The sequence below is a fragment of the Perca flavescens genome, chromosome 16, assembly GCF_004354835.1.
Source record: "Perca flavescens isolate YP-PL-M2 chromosome 16, PFLA_1.0, whole genome shotgun sequence".
Taxonomy (NCBI): Eukaryota; Metazoa; Chordata; class Actinopteri; order Perciformes; family Percidae; genus Perca; species Perca flavescens.
Window position 1 is genome coordinate 9,905,949 of NC_041346.1, and position 23,966 is coordinate 9,929,914.

Sequence of the window (23,966 nt, forward strand, 5' to 3'; positions counted from 1 at the left end):
GTGTGTGTGTTCGTGCGTGCGTGTCTATAGGGAAGTCAGTGTCAGTAAAGTTCCTGATATGGGTGATGTCATGGGCCTGTGAAGAGTTTCAGCTGTCACTTTCTGACAGGCTGAAGCCGGATGTTAAACACTGTGGGAAGGTGAAATGCTTGCAGTGATATGGTTGATTTATCAGGCACTGCTGTTAGAGAAGCAAACTATTCGTCTCATGATGCTGTATAAGACACCATCTTTATAATCCAGCCATCCTCACCCAGAAAACAACCGCATGGGTCAATTATGCAATCAGCTCATAATGACAACAATTAAGTTTCTTAAGCACAAAATTCTGGGCCCTGTAGAAAGGCATTTTCTATGGGGCCCTCCCCGCATCCACAGCTATTCATTCTAGCATATTTTTGGGCCCTCCTCACATGAGGGCCCTGGGTACTCAGTCCCCTTTATCGCCCCAGTCCGATGCCCCTGACTATGGGCTGCGACCGCTTGTGGCTGTAGTAATTATCGCGAGAGCAGAAGAGGAAATGAGGTGACAAAGTATAAGAGCGGCAAATACGCTTAAGGAGGCAGGTTAGCGTGATGGATGGGTCAAACAAACACAGGACTTTGTATGTATGCCATGTATTTATTGCTGTATGCACCACATTGACTGCTGCTGTAAGAGTGCCTTGGTCCATGTAGGCAGGAGGTCGGGTAGGATACCTGTGGGTCATACAACACAGGGCTTTTAAGTGGGGGAGTGGAGTTTGTCTCACACACACACAGGAGCTGCGGAATGCGAAGCCTTGGAAACACTAAAGAGATGGGTGTGTTTGTGAGGCTGAGCGGTGAATGCAGCTTTGGAGCACCCACAGTCAACGCGTGTTCGTGTTTTGGGAGTACTACTTAAGGGGACCGGTGTTTTAGGATATCACACTAATTATTTTGCATAAGTTTTGGTACGATATCATAGGAACCCATTCATTAGAATGCGTCACGTCATTTTAGTAGTTTTACGCGACTTATTTTAAGCCTATCCCTAAAGTTTACTAACCCTTACTGAATATTTGTGTTGCCTAAATGTAACTAGTTCCGTTTCACAACGTTAACTTTGTGTGTAAAACTGTGCCCGTTACATTAAATAGAACGCTCATGTAAGTACAGTAACACGATTAAACCGCCACCATGCAGCAGTAAGTTGATTACTAAAAGTAAAATGAGAGAACTAAAAGTCACTCTTCTTAAATGCCATCATATCAAATAGTTTCCATTGTGCTTTAATCAGTTTTTATGGGAAGGAGTCATTAAGTTTTCTATATCTTTACAGCCAAGGAATTATTATATAATTAAGCTATTGCAAGTGTCTAAGAAAGATAAGCAGCACAGTAAAGAAGCGGATATTAAAGCAAACATAAACTCTGTACACTGTTTTATAAATTATTGCTGCAGTTTTGCTATCTCTCATGGATCGTCATCAGGCACGAACCTCCTGTCAGATCAAAACACTGCAGCAACAGATAATTAATGCTTTAATATGAATATAAAGCAGTGTGCAGATTCCACTTTTGCCTTGACCGATCTTAAGAACCAATCGATTTTCTTCATTTTTTTTATATTTTTCAGTTTGTCTACTCTAGAATGGGGGGGAAAAAATCGGATTGACAAAACATATGTATGATTACTAGATACTCAGAGGGCTCAAAGTCACTGAAATATCAGGCAGCGCTATGGCTGAGGCACCGGACCAAAATGGGTTGGCTAACTTCTGGAAAAAAGTCACTTTTTCAAGTGAACCTCCATCCAACTCGTCTCATGAAGGCAGCCCGTTTCCACAGCAGGCAGCTGTCATGGCCACACAAAACCTGCTGATGTGAAAATGTTGACATTAAAAATAACCAATTAGCCTTTTTAAAGGTCTCCCTCCTTGCAGATTATACTTTACTACCTTGACAGGTATACTATGTGACTTTAACAAGTAGGCAAAAGGTATTTCTATTGTGATGTCTATGAGACAGCTGTTGAACTTCTACCATTTGTTGGGCAGCTTCACATAAAAGCTCACGAGAGTTAGAGTAGCAATCTAAATGTCAAAACAACATTTGTTGGATAGTCCAATTAGAATCAACAGAAAAAGAAAAGATTATTAATTGATTTATTATATTGGTCCATTATATTTAAATGCCGAACATGTTCTTGTTTTAGCTTCTCAGATTTTCAGCCTTCGACTTAAAGTGCTCATATTATGCTCATTTCCAGGTTCATAATTGTATTTAGAGGTTATATCAGAATAGGTTTACATGGTTTAATTTTCAAAAAACACCATATTTTTGTGGTACTGCACATTGCTTTTCACCCTCTGTGTTGAACTCTCTGTTTTAGCTACAGAGTGAGGCATCTCACTTCTGTACGATCGCACATGCACAGTAAGCACTGCTATATGAGTATGAGGGCATGCTATGCTAGCAGCTAGGCGAGCATTATAACGTGTGTTACAAAGTGACGCACGTTTGTCTCTGAAGTAAAGGCTGGACTACAATAGAGATGTTCAGAGCAGTTTGTCAACAGTGTTTTTTGTTGGAGATGGTAAGTCCCTTTGGGGTGGACTTTTTCACTTTGTAAACCTATAACGTGCACAAAAAAGATATATTACACAGTAAAGGAAAGGGAAAAAGGCTGTCCCAAACGATTATTTTTAAAACAATTTTAGCGATAATCTTTTTGATTAGTCGACTAATCTAACGATTAATTTTTCAATTAGCGATTATTTTCCCTTTGCTCAATTATTAACAATTTACACAAAACAAATTTCAATAAGGTTCAAATCTCTATTTATTAAAACTGTTTAACACTGCACTGTTCAAGTAGTTCAGTTTAGTCAAGTGTTTAGTGCAACCTGAAGCCAGATACAAAAATAAAAACGTAAAACATTAAAAGTAAACAGAACAAGTGCAAAAAGAGTAGCCTGTATTTGCTTTTTTTAACAGTAGTAGGTAAAATAATGAATATGCTCTTGTTTAACATCCAAGCTCTTAGCCATACAGTCTCTAAGTTTTCCCAAACTTGCGATCTTAAAGAGGCCGGCGGGGAACTCTTGTGGGTCGCCACCCCTCGCCATACTCTTCCTTTCGTGCTGCTATCTCTGACTCACTCACTGGACCGACCGTCAACCTGACAAAAAACTGCACGTAGGCGGAAGAGCTCGGCTAGCTTCAGAGCTAAGGCGGGGCTACAGATTAGGTGTCCCTAGAACCCGCGTATCTAACAGTAGTTCCACATTACATTAGTTTCGCATTACATTAATTAATTTGCACATAAGTTTTATTTATTTATTTTATTTAGTGACGCGTCAACGCAAATTGTTTTTGTCGACGCATTTACAGAATCGACGGCGTCGACCACGTCGACGAATCGTCCCAGCCCTAATGAGCACTTTAAGTCATTGTTACTTGAATATCTTTAATTCTTGAACTGTTGGACGGACAAAACAAGTTATTTTAACAATGTTTTTAAATTTGTGGGAGGATTTATTTATTGATGTTTTAGACAGTGAACAATCAATTGATTAAATAAAAAAGAAAAATTGGTAACACTTGAAGTTTTCTACACGAGTGACATGACACTGTCATGACACAGTCATGAAACATGAACCCTAACCCTAACCCTACTCAACCTAAGATTAGAGAATAGCACTGTGTCCTGATACACTTTATTATTAGAGAAAACCAGGGTGCGAACTACGGGGGGAGCTTGGCTCCCCTTAATAAGACATGTGCTCCATGTCTTATTATCATTTTGACATGCAATTTCAATTTTGTGCAATGTGATCATTGTGGATTATTATGTGTACTATTGCAAAAATATTTATTAATGCATGTCGGTGGTTTGAACCTAATTCACTTAAATAAAGATAATTATTAGGGCTGTCAAACGATATTTTTTTTTTTAATCGTGATTAATCGCTGAATTTCTATAGTTAATCGCGATTAATCGCATGTTTTATCACATTCAAAATTATTATTATTTTGCATATCAGAACTGTTTTTAAGTAAATATTAACAATGTAAAGCAATTCTTACCAGTGTATCTTGATTTGGAATCAAATGAATGCAAAGAAAGTTACTTTATGAACTTGACTTTAAGATTTGTATTAGTTTATAATTTATTTACTGTAGACAAAAGCAAAAACAACCACCAGATGAAATGGTATTTTACAATTACTGTTAATGCACCACAAGGCTACCAGTCTGTGTTGTTTAATTCCGACAACGCCAGCTGCAAGTGAACCCATCGTCTTTGTTGTTTAATTCCGACAACGGCAGCTGTTGCGCTGCAGAGCAGACTGTTACATCCCGGTTTTGGAATCCTCTACAGTGAAATACAGTCATACTTTACACTGTTTAACGTTAGCTGTCAGCATTTTTAACCATGTTTAATCCAGCTGCTAGCTAAAGGTAAGCTAACTGCTGTCAGGTGTAGTGTAAAGTCAGGCACCGAAATGAGGCACCGAAATTTTCGTTCTTATTCGGTCTCGTTACTACCGTTTAGGTCGGCACGTTTCGGTACCCAACCCTACTTACCAGAGTCAATATAGTGTGCAGTAACTTCTAAATAATTTTGATTACTCACTGACGTCCAGTGATCACCGGTTGATGAGACAGCGTTTGCACTTTGGTTTCAATAACAGGTCGGCGAGTAGCACTCTCCAAAATAGTGCTTTGCCTGAGCCCACTAGCATCAACCTGAGTCATGTTAACTGAACGGTGCTTAGCTCGTAGGTGGTAGCTCAAGATTGACATTTTAATTCGGCTTTACACAATGTGCCTATGGCTTTTGACTTGTCTACGAGCCGTCTGGGAGTTTTGGAAAATAAAAAGCGCCATTCAGAATTGTGTTGCTGCTGCATTTCTCCATCATGCCTGCAGCCTGCAGCAGGAGGATGTCTTAGAAGGCACGACGCGAAGCCGAGTGAAGTGAAAATAAATGAAAAAATTGCGTCATGCGATTAATGCGATAAAAAAAAAAAATTTACGCGTTATGCTTGGCCCTTATTCGCAACGCGATTAACGCATTAATGCTGACAGATCTAATAATTATACATGCTATTCTTTTCATGAGCATCAAGGCGTGGCATGCGGTGCAAATTCAACTCATGTTTAATACATGTTAACTCAAAGATTCTGAGAAAAAAATTAAACGTTGGAGGCCATTAATCGGTGCGCAAAGTCCTTGAAATCCATTCTGCAGTTAGCATCATATAGCCATGGCAAAAAGGAAACAAGGCAGTTTAATTCATTTTGGTTTTACTAAGAAATTGTGTAGCAATGACGTTAATAGCAGGACCGATTCACCTGCTGCAAGCACTGTTGGCACACCTCCCACCGGTGTGACAACGCAAGAAGAAGCTGAAGAAATAATGTCCTCTCTGGCTGAAGATTGAGGTGGTAACAGCTCGTTAGAGAGTGGTCACGATCCTAACCCCTCTGGCTCCTCTCTCCCGTTAAATTGGAACAGCCAGCAGTGGAGAGACTGGAAGAGACAATATACATGGCTGTTTGTTAAGGATGGAAGTTTGGGGTGCATCGCTTAGGCCTAATTGAATGGAGGAATTACGGTATTCGTCGGTACCCTGAGTAACTGTAACCGTTGTTCATGTGAAATCTCAAAGACAGCCTAAAGGCAATTTGTGGGTGGCTGTTTGTTGTTTGACCTATCAATTCCTGTCGATAAAGTATAATAGGGTAAATCCTGTATAGTGCATACACTTGTAGCTGTTATGTATCTTTGTATGTCATTGTAAGTCACATGCGCATGACCCCACCCCCGGTGTAAAAAAAAAAAACTGGGCTCCCCCAAAGACCACGGTATAGTTCAAACACTGGAGAAAACATTACACATTCAGATGGAGGGGCCCGGTTATACCGTGGGGAATACACACCTGCCAGCCAATCAGAATTGAGAATTCACAGTAGCCATGGTATAAATGAGAATAATAGACTCAATATATAGTGAATCAATAGACGTGGCGGCCAGCTACAGATGCAGCCACATGGTCCGTGAGAGGGGGACCGCACTGTACTTACAGTGAGAAGTTGATGAAAGTTTCAGACAGTTTTTCTTGTGGATAAATTAGAATTCTACATCCCATATGTTGCTAATCTCATTGATCTGCAATGTTAATGCTTAGACTTGACAAATCAATGCACCTAATCATGGCATTAGGTCTTTAAGTGGTTAGAATTGAAGCCTTTCATTTTTTCCTATAAAAGAAGCTTGCAGGCAAATGTAGAGCAATCTGTCTCTTAATTCCCTTCTTTCACTGTTGACTTGAGTAGATCATGGACTCAGAAGACCTTGGTTACTACATGCCTCACTAATCTAGACAGAATAACTTTTTTACAAAACTGACATTTTAATTTTTAATGGTTGCTGCCCCATTTAAGCTGATTTTTCCATACATCTTGATCTCGTAATGTATTTTGGACCGGCTGCTCCTCCTGCATGTATGTGCAACTCCGGTAGTAGTAAAATAAGCTTTTATCATAAATCAGCCATTTTTTACTGCTTCATGCTTTTGCTGTGAGTTGAAATTACAGCTGACTCCAATTTTCAAATTAATGGGCGTGCAATAATGGGTTTTAAGTGTGTAAAAGGTACTTCATTTCAATATTGTAATGCCAGTGTGTCCAATTAATCCACGTTGCATGATGGGCTCTGTGACTGGTTATACGTCACATACTTCTGTGCCCTGAAAGTCTTTTTAATTTCATGTGCCTTAAATCTGAGCGGGCACACTCCAAAATGTAATATATCACACATTCTGTAGTGCCCTAGAATTTAGCTGGCCTAAGCTCGACCACACATCGCACACTTTAAATCCCTTGGCTCCCGTGTCAGAGAGGAAGACAGTCGGAGGGGGCGGTTGGAGGAATTAAGAAGTCTATATCTGAAGATTTAAATTCTGCGAAAATACAGATTATTTACCATACAGCCTCCTAGTTCTGTTGTGATCAGTTTTTCCCAAAGAAAGCACCTTGTATGCATTTTATAATCGTTTTAAGCGGAGGTGGCAAGAAAAAGAAAAGAAAGGAGTGGGGGTGGGGGGCATATACCCAATCAAGTACAGTATAGTAGGTTACCTGGATAGCTCACCTCGTAGTGCACGCGCCCATATATAGAGGTTCACTCCTCGACGCAGCGGGTTGACTCCGCCCTGCGGCCCTTTGCTGCATGTCATAAGCCCTCTCTCTCCCCTTTCATGTCTTCAGCTGTCCTATAAAAAATAAAGGCCTAAAATGCCCAAAAAAGTATAGTACATAATGTCTAAAGTAAATGTACAAAAAGATGCAGCCTGTCTACAATAAATTACCATATCCATAATGTTGATTATACATTTCTGCCAGTCTATAACCTTGAAAAGCTGCCACAAAGAAATCATTCCTTTTAATGGTTATAACGTGTGCTACAGTAGACAATTTAATAAGAAATATTTTGTTTTCTTGCTCACTTTTCATTTATTTGAAGTGCCCCAGCGTGCGGCCTTAGCCCTGCTGGCCAACCCACTTGGGCACTCTGGGTAATAGCCTTTGCTCAGAGCACCTTGCATTCAAATGAAATATCAACTTGTCGCACCGCCAAGGAAGACGACAGCTGACTCTGGTCAGCCTGCCAACATTCAACAACATAAAAATTGAACATTCACTCTGTCCCCGGAGGGGGGGGGGGCAGTCTCACTTTTATGGGAAGATTGCCATTGGAACTTGATTGCCATTGGAACTTGACCGTAGGTGAGGTAATTGGGGACAAGATATATTTTAGGAAATGATATAATGATTTAACTTTGGCTGTTTTGTGCATTTGCAAGCCCATTTTATTTGACATTTAGTGAGAACATTTGAGTCCAACTTCAGCAAACTACTCCCAGTTGTTGAGTAGTTAAGCCCGGAGGGAAACTGGAGCACTGAGCATGCTCTGTAATGGATATTCATTGGCTGCAATTGCATCTTTATCAGACACAAATTGTGTTGAAGCATTATTTGCTGCACACAATAAAAGATAAAGCAATGTGCTCCAGTTTGCTTTGAGGCACAACTACCCATCTTGTCGTTCTCTAAGAGCACTGCTCCACTGGCTGTAGGGAATACACTGGCTTTTACTAACAAGATTGTAACTTAAATCTGCTTAAAAACAAGCTTTTGCTGTTGCATTGTGGGTAATGTAGGCAGGAGGTTTTATAATGGCAGAGGAATGCATGGGGAGAAAAAGACAATGTCTCTAGCTTTGTTGCATTAACTCATTTTCTTTTTAAATACAGACCTGCCAACCTGTACGTATTTTGCGTAGTAGATACGCATTTTGACATCAAAATACGGTGATACGATTTGTCACTTTAAACTACGCGAAAATCAGGTGACTGCTTTGAGTTCACTCGTTGACGTGCAGTAGCCGTCTCAGTCTAACTATTGATGATAGTAAAAGAAGAAGAGTTCGACCAATCACAGCGTCGGGTTCCTTCCTCTAATGTCAAGCGGGGATATCAGCTACTGATAGTAAAATGAAAGCATCAGATGCAAGTAGTTCATCAAGTCTGACATGTTATTGAAGTGCAATGCTAAATTGGTAAATTTTAGGATTTAATCTAGATTTTTAGATGCCAGTTTTAACAAAATTCCACACTCCTATTTGTCCAAGGATTAAACAGAGATGGAGTTTTTAGATGATGACAGCTGGTCGAGTTTTATAGGTGGATTCTCTGCAGAAAAGGTAGGGCTACGCTTGGCTCATTTCACTGAAGTTCTGACAAAAGGTATTATAAGACTCGCAGCCTACCACACAAACCACATCCGCTGCCATTCATACTCATAAGCGAGTGGGAAAAACAGACTAAAGACTTGAAAGTTACAGTATTAGAAACGGAAGTACACTGATGTGTGTTTCTGTATTGGTGCACTGCAAGTTGTTCAAATCTCCTAGATGTAACTTCTACGAGATATGAAATCTCCAAACCCCTCTGGCTCTGCTTGGTCATGCTCTACTAAGAAGATAGAACCAGGTAAACAGATGTGTGTAGCTTACCACATGAGATCAAATCTCTTCTGAGGGGGGGAACAGATAGCAATGCCTGCCTGAACCATGGTTGTAGCATTTTATTTATATTTAAGGTTCTAACTCTGTGCTTTTCTTCCCGCAGTGACACAGATGTAGGGATGTAGCTCTCTATGCTAGTTAGCCTTAATGGCCGTTCCAGGCGACAACTTTCTCTGTTTACTGTCGGTCAGAATCAGAGTGTTTGAAATTATTCACGTAGGAGGCTCACGCAGCTTTCCATGATATTCGTTGTTCGGCGGGAGTCCTCCTTACAGCATCTGATGCATTAAAAAAAAAAAAAAAAAAAAAAGGAAAACATGAGTAATGCCTGTGCAGAATGCCACATTTAATGACTGGATAATCAATCTGTGCCTAAAGTGAAAGTCTCTTTTCATTCTACTCTGTATAGCCTCCCATGGGAGCCCGGTACACACATGTCTGGTGGGTTTTTTATTACTCTTCTGTCTATGCAGAAATCCATGCTGAACCAATGTGTGCTAATTAATGATGGTGTCTTGCGGAGGCGTCAATGAGCCAGTGGCTTAACACTGTGGCTTTCTATCACAGCGTACAGCCTGGAGTTTTCTAACGTCGAAAATATGTTTGATTTCCCCTTCTCTGCTTGATCCCTGATGCATTTTTATTGAGATGACATAGTGAGGTTTTCCTAAGGGCTTCGCAACAGACACTTTTCAATGGGATTATCGTTTAGGGAAGACTAATGGCTGTGTATAGTGCCATTTATGCTTGGTCAGTTACTTGATGGAAGTGGAAGTGCAGCTGTTGCTTGGAGGACTCAAGAGGTTTATTTATAGCACACATTTTCACATGTAGCGTGCATCTTTACTCAAATCTCATATACTCAGACCTAATTTACTCCCTTAGTATTTGCTTGCATTCTGGGAGAGATTCATGAAAATCTGGTAATATTTTGCATTCACTCTCTTCCTTATTTTAATATTTAATTTTTTTTTATAAAAGAATCAAACACAGTTTAGTTGTTAGTTAGTTGTTGTTGTTAGTTAGCAGGCAGTCACAACCATTAACAGTGACATAGTTTTGGTACTTGAGCATTTGTCCCTTTTTAACTACTACTGAACTACTACACTTTCTTAAAAGAAAATAATCTACTGTCTATCACTGTTCATTTTGATGCTTATTCTGATACACAATTATTTTCTTCTGGGCCCACCACCTGTGGGAGGAACCGTTGGGGTCGGGTGCAATGCCACATGGGTGGCAGTGAAGGTCAGGGGCCTCGACGGACCAGACCCGGGCGGCAGACGCTGGCTCTGGGGACGTGGAACGTCACCTCTCTGTGGGGGAAGGAGCCGGAACTGGTGCGGGAGGTGGAGCGCTACCGGTTAGATCTGGTGGGGCTTACCTCTACGCACAGTCTTGGTTCTGGAACCATACTCCTGGATAGGGGTTGGACTCTTTTCTTCTCCGGAGTTGCCCAGGGTGTGAGGCGCCGGGCGGGTGTGGGGATACTCACAAGCCCCGGCTGGCGCCGCTGTGTTGGAGTTTACCCGGTGGGACGAGAGGGTCGCCTCCCACGCCTGCGGGTTGTGGGGGAAAACTCTGACTGTTGTTTGTGCATATGCACCAAACAGGAGTTCGGAGTATTCGGCCTTCTTGGAGACCTTGACTGGAGTCCTGCATGGGGCTCCAGTGGGGGACTCCATTGTTCTGCTGGGGACTTCAACGCACACGTGGGCAATGATGGAGACACCTGGAGGCGTGATTGGGAGGAACGGCCTCCCTGATCTAAACCAGAGTGGTTGTTTGTTGTTGGACTTCTGTGCTAGTCATGGATTGTCTATAACAAACACCATGTTCGAACATAGGGATGCTCATAAGTGTACCTGGTACCAGAGCACCCTAGGCCGAAGGTCAATGATCGATTTTATAATCGTTTCATCTGATCTGAGGGCGTATGTTTTGGATACTCGGGTGAAGAGAGGGGCAGAGCTGTCAACTGATCACCATCTGGTGGTGAGTTGGGTCAGAGGGTGGGGGAAGACTCTGGACAGACCTGGTAAGCCCAAACGTGTAGTGCGGATAAATTGGGAACGTCTGGAGGAGGCCCCTGTCCAACAGACTTTCAACTCACACCTCCGGCGGAGCTTTTCGTGCATCCCTGTGGAGGCTGGGGGCATTGAACCCGAGTGGACAATGTTCCAGAAATGCTCAAGGCTCTGGGTGTGGAGGGGCTGTCCTGGTTGACACGCGTTTTCAACATTGCATGGAAGTCTGGGACGGTGCCAAAGGAGTGGCAGACTGGGGTGGTGGTTCCCCTTTTTAAAAAGGGGGACCAGAGGGTGTGTGCCAATTATAGGGGTATCACACTTCTCAGCCTCCCTGGTAAAGTCTACTCCAAGGTGCTGGAAAGGAGGGTTCGGCCGATAGTCGAACCTCGGGTTGAGGAGGAACAATGCGGATTCCGTCCTGGTCGTGGAACAACGGACCAGCTCTTTCTCTCGCAAGGATCCTGGAGGGAGCCTGGGAGTATGCCCAACCGGTCTACATGTGTTTTGTAGATTTGGAGAAGGCGTATGACCGGGTCCCCCGGGAGATACTGTGGGAGGTGCTGCGGGAGTATGGGGTGAGGGGGTCTCTACTCAGAGCCATCCAATCTCTGTATGACCAAAGTGAGAGCTGTGTCCGGGTTCTCGGTAGTAAGTCGGACTCATTTCAGGTGAGGGTTGGCCTCCGCCAGGGCTGCGCTTTGTCACCAATCCTGTTTGTAATATTTATGGACAGGATATCGAGGCGTAGTCGGGGTGGGGAGGGGTTGCAGTTTGGTGGGCTGGGGATCTCATTGCTGCTCTTTGCAGATGATGTGGTCCTGATGGCATCATCGGCCTGCGACCTTCAGCTCTCACTGGATCGGTTCGCAACCGAGTGTGAAGCGGTTGGGATGAGGATCAGCACCTCTAAATCTGAGGCCATGGTTCTCAGCAGGAAACCGATGGAATGCCTTCTCCAGGTAGGGAATGAGTCCTTACCCCAAGTGAAGGAGTTCAAGTTCCTTGGGGTTGTGTTCGCGAGTGAGGGGACAATGGAGCGGGAGATTGGTCGGAGAATCGGCGCAGCGGGTGCGGTATTGCATTCAATCTATCGCACCGTTGTGACGAAAAGAGAGCTGAGCCAGAAGGCAAAGCTCTCGATCTACCGGTCAGTTTTCGTTCCTACCCTCACCTATGGTCATGAAGGCTGGGTCATGACCGAAAGAACGAGATCCAGGGTACAAGCGGCGAAATGGGTTTCCTCAGGAGGGTGGCTGGCGTCTCCCTTAGAGATAGGGTGAGAAGCTCAGTCATCCGTGAGGAGCTCGGAGTAGAGCCGCTGCTCCTTTGCGTCGAAAGGAGCCAGTTGAGGTGGTTCGGGCATCTGGTAAGGATACCCCCTGGGCGCCTCCCTAGGGAGGTGTTCCAGGCACGTCCAGCTGGGAGGAGGCCTCGGGGAAGACCCAGGACTAGGTGGAGGGATTATATCTCCAACCTGGCCTGGGAACGCCTCGGGATCCCCCAGTCGGAGCTGGTTAATGTTGCTCGGGAAAGGGAAGTTTGGGGTCCCCTGCTGGAGCTGCTCCCCCCGCGACCCGACACCGGATAAGCGGACGAAGATGGATGGATGGATGGATGGACAATCATTTTCTTGACATTTTATATTATTAAAATAAATTTAGAGGACTGTTCATTCATTCGTTTGGCAAAGGTATGCACTCTTTCAGTGCTTTTTAGTAGTCAATTGGCAAATGTAATTAGGGCACATCCATTAAAAGGACATATTGTAGAAAACTCACTTGTTCAGTGCTTTGGGTATCTGGAGTGCCTACCAATAAACAATCTGTGATATAAGACAACACAGTCAATGTTTTGTGGGCTACCTAGATCAGAAAACATGGGAACATTTAACAAGCCATTCAGATTTGGCACCATTTCCTATGTCGCATGCAGGCTCATTAGAATATACTGCCCCCCATCTGAGTATTAGATTAGACATCTTTATTTTGCACTTGCATTTTGCACTTCACAGACATGCATACTCTTAAGACAATATTTCACAGACATACATACACACAAGTCTTTCTCTGCCGTGGGCTAGAATACATGAGATTAAAAAAAATAAGTAAAGTGGGCCAAAGGGTTGGGATAAAAGTGTGGAAATATTAACAATTAGTGCATCTCTTAAATAGACATTGTAGAAACCAGCAGCAGTCACTAATACCTAATACAAGTCATTAGTTTAGAACAGTGGTTCTCAACCTTTTTTGTGCCAGCACCCCCCTATCCATTATCCAGGTCCTTAACGCCCCCCATCAAATATTATGTAGGCTAATTGCCCCGAATATTAATGATTACGCCCTAATATAGGCCTATTATTGTTGTTACTATTGTTATCAAAAATAAATAAAAAATCAAATCATTGAATGCCAAACAACACATGTATTAGTTTCCCAGGTAACCAAAAAGCCATGTGAATAGAAATGATATATATTTACAGGTTTAAAAAAAAAAAGAAATGCAAACATTTGACATTCAAATCAAATAACAGCAGCCAATCAGAACGACTAGATATCTAACATTCAAACTATAATTAGGTATTATCAAAAGGCCTGCTGCATGGTGTGAACCTCAGCACCTTTATAAGATGACTATAATTTGAATGTCCTTTTTTGTTTGTGAAGTGACTTTGGGTGTCACAAAAGGCGCTTTAAATAAAATGTATTATTATTATTACAAACACTAACAGTAGCCAATCAGAAACAGCTAGCAATTTAACATTCAAATCTATTTTTCATTCAAATCTAAATCTATAATCAAATCCAACGGAAAACAAGCTGGCACTTATCAAGGGGTAAAAGCAGAAGGATTAACACACACACACACACACACAGAAAAGTATTTTGGTGATGACAAACGACTTGAAGAACGACACCTACTGCCGAATGGAAATAAGTTTACAACCTTTGAAAGTTAGTGAGAGCCCTTTTTTGATGCTTAGAAGAAGAGTCTAGGTTAGAAGAGTAGAGGTTAGAATAGTCTAGGTTAGAAGAGTCTAGGTTTGCTATCGCCTGTCTTGCGAGTAAATAGCAGAAAAAAACGTTTGGAGAAACGCAACCCCATATCGCGCTGTGTTTTGTGGAGGTGTGAGAATCCCGTACAGTAAACGGTAACATCACTGCCTCTATCGCTTCCACAAGAAAGTTTTAAAACCCCAAACACAAGCCCTGAACTGCCCGCGAGTTTATGGAACAGCTAAATGTTTGCCAATCAACAAAGCACAGTCGATATCTCTCGCTCGTCTCTTTTCTTTCTCTCTTTCTCTGTGAAATGAAGCTGCCTTCAGGTGCAGTAGGAAACATTGCGTTCTATAAACGATCTGATGAAAAACTGTTACTGTGAAATATAAAGTCTACTTGTGCTACACGTCCCGTTTCCTTGAAGGCAGCACAGAGCTGCGCCAAACTAAGCTGACAGAAGCACAGAAGAGTTAGGATACCCGTTGTGTCCAGTCGCAGTGCTGTAAACTGGCAGCTTTTAATGTTGCAGACCACTGATTTTTTTAGTGGTTTAAGTGTAAACATATTGTTATTGTGAATCTTTGGTTTAAACTAGCTTTAAAACAAACGCCCCCCAAGGGCACCTTAACGCCCCCCTTTCCAAAATATTGCTTCCAACGCCCCCCATCATCTTCTGAACGCCCCCTGGGGGGGGCGGTACCGCCCCCATTGAGAAACACTGGTTTAGAATGATGGCAGAGGATGGAATAAAAGATCTCTTAACGATGTTTCTCGTTGCTGTGGATACCTGGTATCGTCTTACTGAAGGGAGTTTTTCAAATGTATCAAACAAAGGATGTGAAGGGTCCTGAACGGTTTGTGTTGTTTACAGCTCCACCAGCTGTTTCTGGGGGTTCTGTATAATCTTGCTGTGAACTATTGTTATGAGCCTGCTCTTGCTCCTGGCACCTAAATTTCAGTTCTAGCATGTGATGTCATTATTGTGTGACATCCCCCAAGTTGTGGTATAATGATGCAGAATAATGTTCTCTGCATACTTAATGCCAGACTATGGAGGTCTTTCTTTAGTTTACACAGAAATTACAAGTTGTTTTTGTACATAAAAGACTTCTGTTCTGAGGACTTGTCAATGTGAATATATCGTGACTACAACACACATTATGTAATGCAATAGTCTCCATCTGTCTGTTTATCTTTAATAATGTCTGTTTGTCCACACAGTGGAAAGCAATATGACGCTCTAAAACTTTAGTATAAAGAGTTGAACATTCTGCCTGATGCATTTCTGTTATTGTATTCATGTCATTCACCTGCCGTCATTTTATAAACCTTGTCCAAAGTCATACAGTAACTTCTTATGCACATACCAAACAAATCGCAACATTTGGGGTGTGTGCGTGTGCTCTTGTACAAATTTTTGTGAGAGCCAATGTGAGTTACACCTTGAGAGGGAGGACATTTTGCCCAGCCCCTACCTCTACGAAGAGGTAGGGGCGTTTGTTTGGGGGTTAAGACTTGGTTTAACGGCTGATGTTAGTATTAGATATAGGTAAGGTCTGGCTAGTCCACACAACATTCCGGGATGGGAGAAAAACTCTGCTCTGGTTTATTGGTATTACTTTAAACTAATCACAATCGTCTTGGGTAGTGCTAAGCACCAGACGCAACTACAGTGCCTCTGCAAAATAGCCTCGGAAAGGAACTTGTTTTGGTGGAACGTGCATGTAGGGAGGCAGGCTTAAAAAAACTTTTAATCGTTACCCAGCCCTAATATAAATATAATTTGATTGTCGGTTTTAGCTCAGAGGATAAAAATGAGGGACATCCGGCAGAACCTCTGGTGGTACCGGAACAATCCAGTAAATGAAACGTCGTCGATATATAGATAGACTATGATAAAGGTTTCGGGGTTATGTATGTAGTACAGATGGCTACAGTTAGGAGCTATAGGGAATTAAATGTGTCAGTGAGGGTCTTCCCAAGTGTGGTAATACAAATGTGTGTTTTGAACATTTTTCAAGTACAATTTCCATGGGCCGCTAACATCATGTCAACTATTTATAAGTTATAATTTAATATGCATGAATTAATGCTGATGTTTAATGATGAGGACTAGGATTTCCTTGCTCTGTTAATGGGTTTTCTCATATTGGCAACCCATGTGTACAAGAAGAGATAGGTGAAGGTATTCTTTGTTCATGTATAATATATGTAGAGACTTGTAACTTAAAGCTTGTGCAATAACAGCACTTTCAGGACAAAACATCAAATCAGTACTGATGGGAAAAAAACATGAACTAAACAGAAAGGCCTGAACAAAAGTCAACCACCATCTATTAATGTCATAATAATTATAACATATTCTGAAAAGTAATATCTTACAATGTAATTACCTCCAGTTTTTATTCTTCAATGCATTTTCAACCCTTAATAATTCCCACTTAAGGAGATCATTGCTATCTCTCTCCGAGTGTAACAATCACACACACACATGCAATTATAATCTTATTAATTCTACAAATGATAGCTCTCCCACTACTCAAATTACAAAATCCATACCTATGTCAGCATTTATTATTAAAAACCACTAACTAACCTGATTAGATACCTGTTGTAGGTACTGCTTCATACATTTGCACAATGCTGCTTGTCGTCTCCTACTCCTATACCATTTAATCCTGTCCAAACAAAATTAAAACCCATTCTCCCTTTATGCCTTTGTAGCAAGTTCATGAATGCTAAGTGTCAAATCTGTAGCTGTTAACAGCAAAGCAGCTGCTGCAAAACCGGACAGAGGGCAGATAGGTGCCTGAGGGGAGGTAAAAGTACATTTGAAAGCAGCATCGTCCTGAGATATGACATATGATATCCTTAGTCAGAGCGAGACCAGATGAGAGCCCTAGATCAAGGATGTGTCCCTTGACATATAGCAGGACAGTGCCTCATCTTTTAACTTGTTGGCTCTGTACTGCTGGGTGTAGAATTTGAAATTAAACAAGACTACATGTTTAAAGGGCCAACTGTCAGCTTAGATTTGAAGTTGACAATCAGTCAGGTGACTAATTTGGACAGTCAAGAACTTTAGGGTTTCCGCAAATACAATTTTTTGTACTTTGAAGCTTCGGGACCAACAAAAACGATCGCCTGTTGTGTTATTTCACCCCGAAATGAAGCACAAGTAAACTTTGAATTTCACAATAATTGTTTTCAGTCAGATCGTTTATAGATTGTTTATAGATCTCAACATTTCCAACCGCACTTGAAGGCAGCTTCATTTCACAGAGAAAAAAACAGAGTGACTGTTCTTTATTTTTGCAGGAAATCGGCAGCTGTTACACAAACTCCAGGGGTCTCATTCATAAAACTGTGCGCAGGATCCTTACTATAAGTGTACGTACGGCCAAAAGCCCAAAATGGCGTACGCCGGAAAAAAGTCCGATTTATAAAACCGTGTGTACGCACACCTGTAAGCAATGTTCAATTCAATTTTATTTATAGTATCAAATCATAACAAGAGTTATCTCGAGACACTTTACAGATAGAGTAGGTCTAGACCACACTCTATAATTTACAAAGCCCCAACAATTACAGTAATTCCCTCAAGAGCAAGCAGTGCGACAGTGGCGAGGAAAAACTCCCTCTTGGGAAGAATCCTCGGACAGACCCAGGCTCTTGATAGGCTGACGGGCCGGTTGGGGATATGATGAACAGTGGCTATAATAGTCAAATTAATAATGGAACAGTGACTTCAAATGGTAGTCGTAGTAGTTCAAGTCATATCAGGGCGCTGCAGGGCATTACGGGATGTAGCGTGGCCCAGCAGAGCATGGATGGACGTAACAGGAAGCTGCAGGGTTCAGCAGGACGCAGCATGACATTGCAGGGCACCGCTGAGCTCAGCAGGGAGTGCAGCAGGACTACGGCGACAGCTGCAACCAGGATCTTGGTGCCAACGTTCTCCAAGGAAATACACTGGGTGAAAAAACGACTCCAGGGAGTAAACTCCCCAGAAGCTAGAATTAGTAACAAGCATTTCTGGGACGGGATGCACACAACTGGTAATAGAAAGGGAGAGGAGACAGCAGCTCAGTGTGTCAAAGGAAGGAAGGAAGTTCCCCGGCAGTCTAAAACTATAATGGTGTAACTAAGAGAGACGGGACATAAGGAGAGGTAGCCTGTTCGGGCTTTGAACTCTCCCCTGTCGGATCGGGCTGTGCTGGCCTGCCTCCTTCTACTATTGTTATGTTATTAATCTAACAATTATGAAGAGAAGCAGGTGTGCCAGTACGGTGGACACTGCAACTCCTCACTCCCTAACTATAAGCTTTATCAAATAGGAGAGTTTTAAGTTCATTCTTGAATGAGGTGACAGTTTCTGCCTCCCAAACCCAGATTGGGAGCTGGTTCCATAGGTTCCATAGTTCTTGTGAGAACACACGCTGCACGATTCTGGATCAGCTGGAGAGTCTTAAGGGACTTATTTGAGCAACCTGACAGTAGGGAATTACAATAGTCCAGCCTGGAAGTAACAAATGCATGGACTAGTTTTTCAGCATTGTTTTGAGACAGGATATTCCTAATTTTGGCAATGTTACAAAGATGAAAAAAGGCTGTTCTTGAGGTTTGTTTTAGATGGCCGTTAAAGGATATATCCTGATAAAAAATAACCCCTAGATTTCTGACAGTAGTGCTGGAGGCCAGGGCAATACCATCCACAGTAGCTATGTCTTTAGATAATGCGGTTCAGAGGTGTTTAGGCAAGGCAAGGCAGCTTTATTTATATAGCACATTTCAGCAACAGGGCAATTCAAATTGCTTTACATAAAACATTAAAGAGCAGTTAGAAAACAATTAAAAAACAATAATAAACAAATTAAAAACATTAAAAGACAAGAATAAAATTGATGGTGCAGTATAAGAATAAAAGCTACAGTGCAGTATAAGAAATTAAAGTTAATAAAATAGATTATTTAAAGAAAAGCAACATCAAAAAGATAGGTCTTTAGCTTAGATTTAAAAGAACTGAGAGTTGCAGCGGACCTACAGGTTTCTGGGAGTTTGTTCCAGATATGTGGAGCATAAAAACTGAATGCTGCTTCCCCCTGTTTAGTTCTGACTCTGGGGACAACAAGTAGACCTGTCCTAGACGACCTGAGAGGTCTGGGTGGGTCATAATGTAGTAACAGATCAGAAATGTATTTTGGCCCTAAACCGTTTAGTGATTTATAAACCAGTAAAAGTATTTTGAAATCAATTCTTTGAGGCACTGGAAGCCAGTGTAGAGACTTCAGTACTGGAGTGATGTGATCCACTTTCTTGGTTTAGGGCCCAGCACAATGACTTCAGTTTTGTTAGAGTTTAACATCAGAAAATTATAGGTCATCCAGGATTTTATATCTTTAATGCACGCTTGAAGTTTAGCTAGCTGACTAGTTTCGTCTGGTTTGATTGACAAGTATAATTGGGTGTCATCCACATAACAGTGAAAGTTAATTGAGTGTTTCCTAATAATATTACCAAGAGGAAGCATATATAAGGAGAATAGAATTGGTCCAAGCACTGAGCCTTGTGGAACGCCATGGCTAACTTTAGCGTACTTGGAGGATATATCATTAACATTAACAAATTGAGATCGATCAGAGAAATAAGACTAAAACCAGCTTAGAGCAATTCTTTTAATGCCAACTAAGTGTTCCAATCTCTGCAACAGGATTGTATGGTCAATAGTGTCAAATGCAACACTAAGATCTAGTAAAACAAGAATGGAGACAAGTCCTTTGTCTGCAGCAGTTAGAAGGTCGTTAGTAATTTTCACCAGTGCCGTCTCTGTGCTATGATGCTTTCTAAATCCTGATTGAAAGTCATCAAATAAACTATTCTTATGTAGAAAATCACATAACTGATTAGCAACCACCTTCTCAAGGATCTTGCATAGAAAGGGAATGTTGGATATAGGTCTATAGTTTGCTAAGACCTCAGGATCGAGGGTGGGTTTTTTCAGAAGAGGTTTTATCACAGCTATTTTAAATGACTGCGGTACATAACCTGTTAATAAGGACATATTGATCATATCTAGTAATGAAGTGTTAACCACGGGTAACGCTTCTTTGAGTAGTCTTGTTGGGATGGGGTCTAAGAGACAGGTAGATGGCTTAGCTGAGGATATCTTTAACATTAATTGTTGGAGGTCTATAGGATAAAAGCAGTCTAGGTATATGTCGGGACTAGTTGTTCTTTCTAGCGGTCCTGCATTTAAAGGTGAACTGTTAGCAGTTGAGGGCAAAAGGTGATGAATTTTATCTGTAATTGTTATAATTTTATCATTAAAGAAGCTCATGAAGTCATCACTACTCAGAGCTAGAGGAATAGATGGCTCAGTAGAGCTCTGGCTATCTGTCAGCCTGGCTACACTGCTGAAAAGAAACCTTGGGTTGTTCTTATTTTTCTTCTATTAGTGAAGAGTAATAGTCTGATCTGGCCTTTCTTAGGGCCTTCCTATAGGTTTTGAGACTTTCTTGCCAATCCAAACGGGATTCTTCCACTTTGGTGGAACGCCACTTACTTTCGAGGTTTTGCGAGATTTGTTTTAATTTGCGAGTTTGGGAGTTATACCAAGGTGCTAGTTTCCTTTGCTTCATCATCTTCTTTTTTAGGGGAGCAACAGAGTCTAAGGTCGTCCGTAGGCAAGTCGTAGCACCGTCTACAAATGTATCAATTTGAGAGGGACTGAGGTTAACCTAAAGGTCCTCTGTTATGTTAAGGCATGACATAGAGTCGAATGCTGTTGGAATATCTTCCTTAAATTGTGTAAAAATTTTCCCTTTATAAATCACAGATTGCCGACAAGTGTGCGTACGTGGATCAGCCTCTTACCCCGCCCTGTACACATCCATTTTTAACCATAAATAGTCAATGCAAAGCACCTCTTGAATGCTGATCAGTATGTTAATGACCCTGTCAGTTCTTTCGTTACATCGAATCATGCTGAATCATGACGACTGGCGGAGAAAAAGCAAAAAACCTCTCAGACGCTCAGGAATTGCTGAATTATAATTTCGGCCTGTTGTCGCACAGTGTAGGGATACCGGATGTGTATAATGTTTGTCCAGATGTACATCATCCTTGAGAAGTCTGTGTTCAGAATATTAATGTTTGAGGTAGCAACATCTCAATAAGTGCAATTTTGCAGAAACCAACGTTGTGACCGGTTATCATAGGAAGACTAAAAAGTGTGGTACGAAAATATACTGTAGATTGTGATTCTTGTTATAGCTCCTTTAACAATAAGTACCAGTATTGAAGGAACCAGAAAACAAGTCTTGCACTGCAGCCATGATTCCATTTTCATTACTACACAAGTCATTTTCCAAAAGTCAGTATTTTCTTTCATGATTTTCTTCTGAAGATCATTCTTTTATTTAAATCACCTGAGAGTTTTCTAATTTAGTTTTTTCGATTCATAAGCTTCTGGTGTTATTTAACAAAGAACTTTAAATGATTTCTCAGATGGTAAATCTGTTTGAACAGTTGTGAATCCCTTTTGGTCACAGAGGATACTGAATTTTTGACTTGCCCATGGCTTATTTGCATATAACATCAATGTGACTTCACCAAAATCCTTAAAATTATTTCTCTATCTCTCTTATATTCTCTTATAGGTCCAATCCTGTGTGATGGACGACTGACACACCTACTCTTCCCGCTCCTCCTCCTCTTGCGGGCTCCCCTGCTGTTCAGCTTTAATGAACGCACCTGTCCCAATAGCTGCCGATGTGAGGGGAAGACAGTCCATTGCGATTCAGCTGGCTTCTTAGATGTCCCAGAAAACATTTCTGTAGGCTGCCAAGGCCTCTCCCTGCGCTACAATGAACTGCACACCCTGCTGCCATATCAATTTGCTCACCTCAGCCAGCTTCTTTGGATATACTTGGACCATAATCAGATTTCAGCTGTCGACAGTCGAGCATTCCAGGGGGTCCGCAGGCTTAAAGAGCTGATACTAAGCTCCAACAGGATCACGTCCCTGCACAATTCAACATTCCATGGAATTCCCAATCTTCGCAGCCTGGACTTGTCCTACAACAAATTGGAAATCCTGCAGCCTGGTCAATTTCATGGCTTACGGAAACTGCAAAACCTACACCTACGCTCAAATGGTCTCTCCAACATCCCAATTCGAGCATTCCTGGAGTGCCGAAGTTTGGAGTTTCTGGATTTGGGCTACAATCGAATCAAGGCTCTTACCCGTACGACCTTTTTGGGGCTACAGAAGCTGATGGAGTTGCATCTGGAGCACAACCAGTTCTCACGGATCAACTTTTTTCTGTTTCCACGCTTAGCCAACTTGAGATCACTCTATCTGCAGTGGAACCGCATTAAGGTGGTCAACCAGGGCCTTCCTTGGACTTGGTATACACTGCAGAAACTTGATCTGTCTGGAAATGAAATCCAGACCCTGGACCCGGCTGTGTTCCACTGCTTACCCAACCTTCAAGTCCTCAACCTGGAATCCAACAAATTGTCCAATGTGTCTCAAGAGGCGGTGTCAGCATGGATCTCATTGACCTCCATCAGCCTCGCTGGGAACATGTGGGATTGTGGAACTGGCATATGCCCACTTGTGGCTTGGTTGAGGAATTTTCGGGGAAGTAAAGACACCACTATGATATGCAGCAGCCCAAAGTATCTCCAGGGAGAAAAAATTATGGAAGCCACGAGGAACCATGGTATTTGTGAGGAAACTGATTACGTTCTGACTGAAACACCCTCACCAATGTCAGAGCTCATTTCTGAAGCTACCGGGGAACTAACCTTTGCCCCTACTAGCGGCTCTCCACCTATGCCACCAGCCAGCACCTTTGGTCCTGTCCCACCATTTAAACCTCGACCGATTCCTCATCCTACCTTTCCAGGGCAAATGAGCAAAGACCCAAGAGACTCAGTTGCTAGCACTCGACCCACTCTCATACCACCCCCAGAGTTGGAACACATGACTCTGCACAAAGTAGTGGTAGGCAGCGTGGCACTCTTCTTCACCATGTCCCTAATCTTGACAATTATCTATGTGTTGTGGCGGCGCTATCCAGGTGCAACCAGGTTGCTGCAGCAGCGATCCATGGTGGGGCGGAGGCGTCGCACAAAGAGTCCGGAGCCAGAGCAGAACCTGAGCTCCCAGCTCCAAGAGTATTACATGAGCTACAACCCTGCTGCCACGCCAGAGGCATTGGAGGTGCTAGGAAATGGCACTGGTTCCTGCACATGCACAATATCTGGCTCCAGGGAGTGTGAGGTATGATTCATCGCATCAGCCTAAAAATTGAAACTCAAAATCAAAATACAAAGGCTCAACAGAGAGGTAAATCCTTTATCAAGTATGCCCTGTAAAAAGACACTGTTGAATCACAGTTAAGCATCCTTTACCCTTCGTTCATAACACGCTTGACTTCAAATGTAAGATGTCTCCAATTATTTCGGTTTTACTTTTAAAACCTTAAATTGGAAAATAGAAAATAACTAATCTGATCCAAAGAAAAAAACAGTAGTCTCTTTCAGAGGACTAAAGTATAGCAATAATGCAGTACTGAATTTCTTTGTTTTCTAAGACTAATTGAGTGTGGCTTTATTCATCTTTATAATAGTTGTTATCTAAATGTTTATTTTAAAGCTACACTTTTGCATATGTTCTTGATGGTATGCCGACATTGAGGGACCATGAATAATTGGACACTGTCTAACTATTTTGCAGACACCACACCACATCAGCATGGCATAGCTCAATCACGTTTTAATTTATATGGCGTGTGTGTTTGCACTGCGTGTGTGATTTGTTGTTTTGCTATGACATGGCAAAGTGAGGGGAGTAGCTTCAGAGGCTTTT

The 23,966-nt window shown here is 42.0% G+C and overlaps 1 protein-coding gene across 2 annotated transcripts in view; it reads left to right on the top strand.

The window, feature by feature from the left end:
- Positions 1-23,966, top strand: part of lrrtm4l1 (leucine rich repeat transmembrane neuronal 4 like 1) — a 62,189-nt gene that overhangs the window by 3,860 nt on the left and 34,363 nt on the right. The window contains exon 2 of one of the 2 annotated variants that reach the window (XM_028601920.1): positions 21,748-23,378. In XM_028601920.1, the coding sequence (XP_028457721.1) occupies positions 21,748-23,378 (1,631 nt within the window). Of the gene's footprint in view, positions 1-21,747; positions 23,545-23,966 lie in introns of those variants that run through there. The other variant, XM_028601921.1, reaches the window with a different exon arrangement.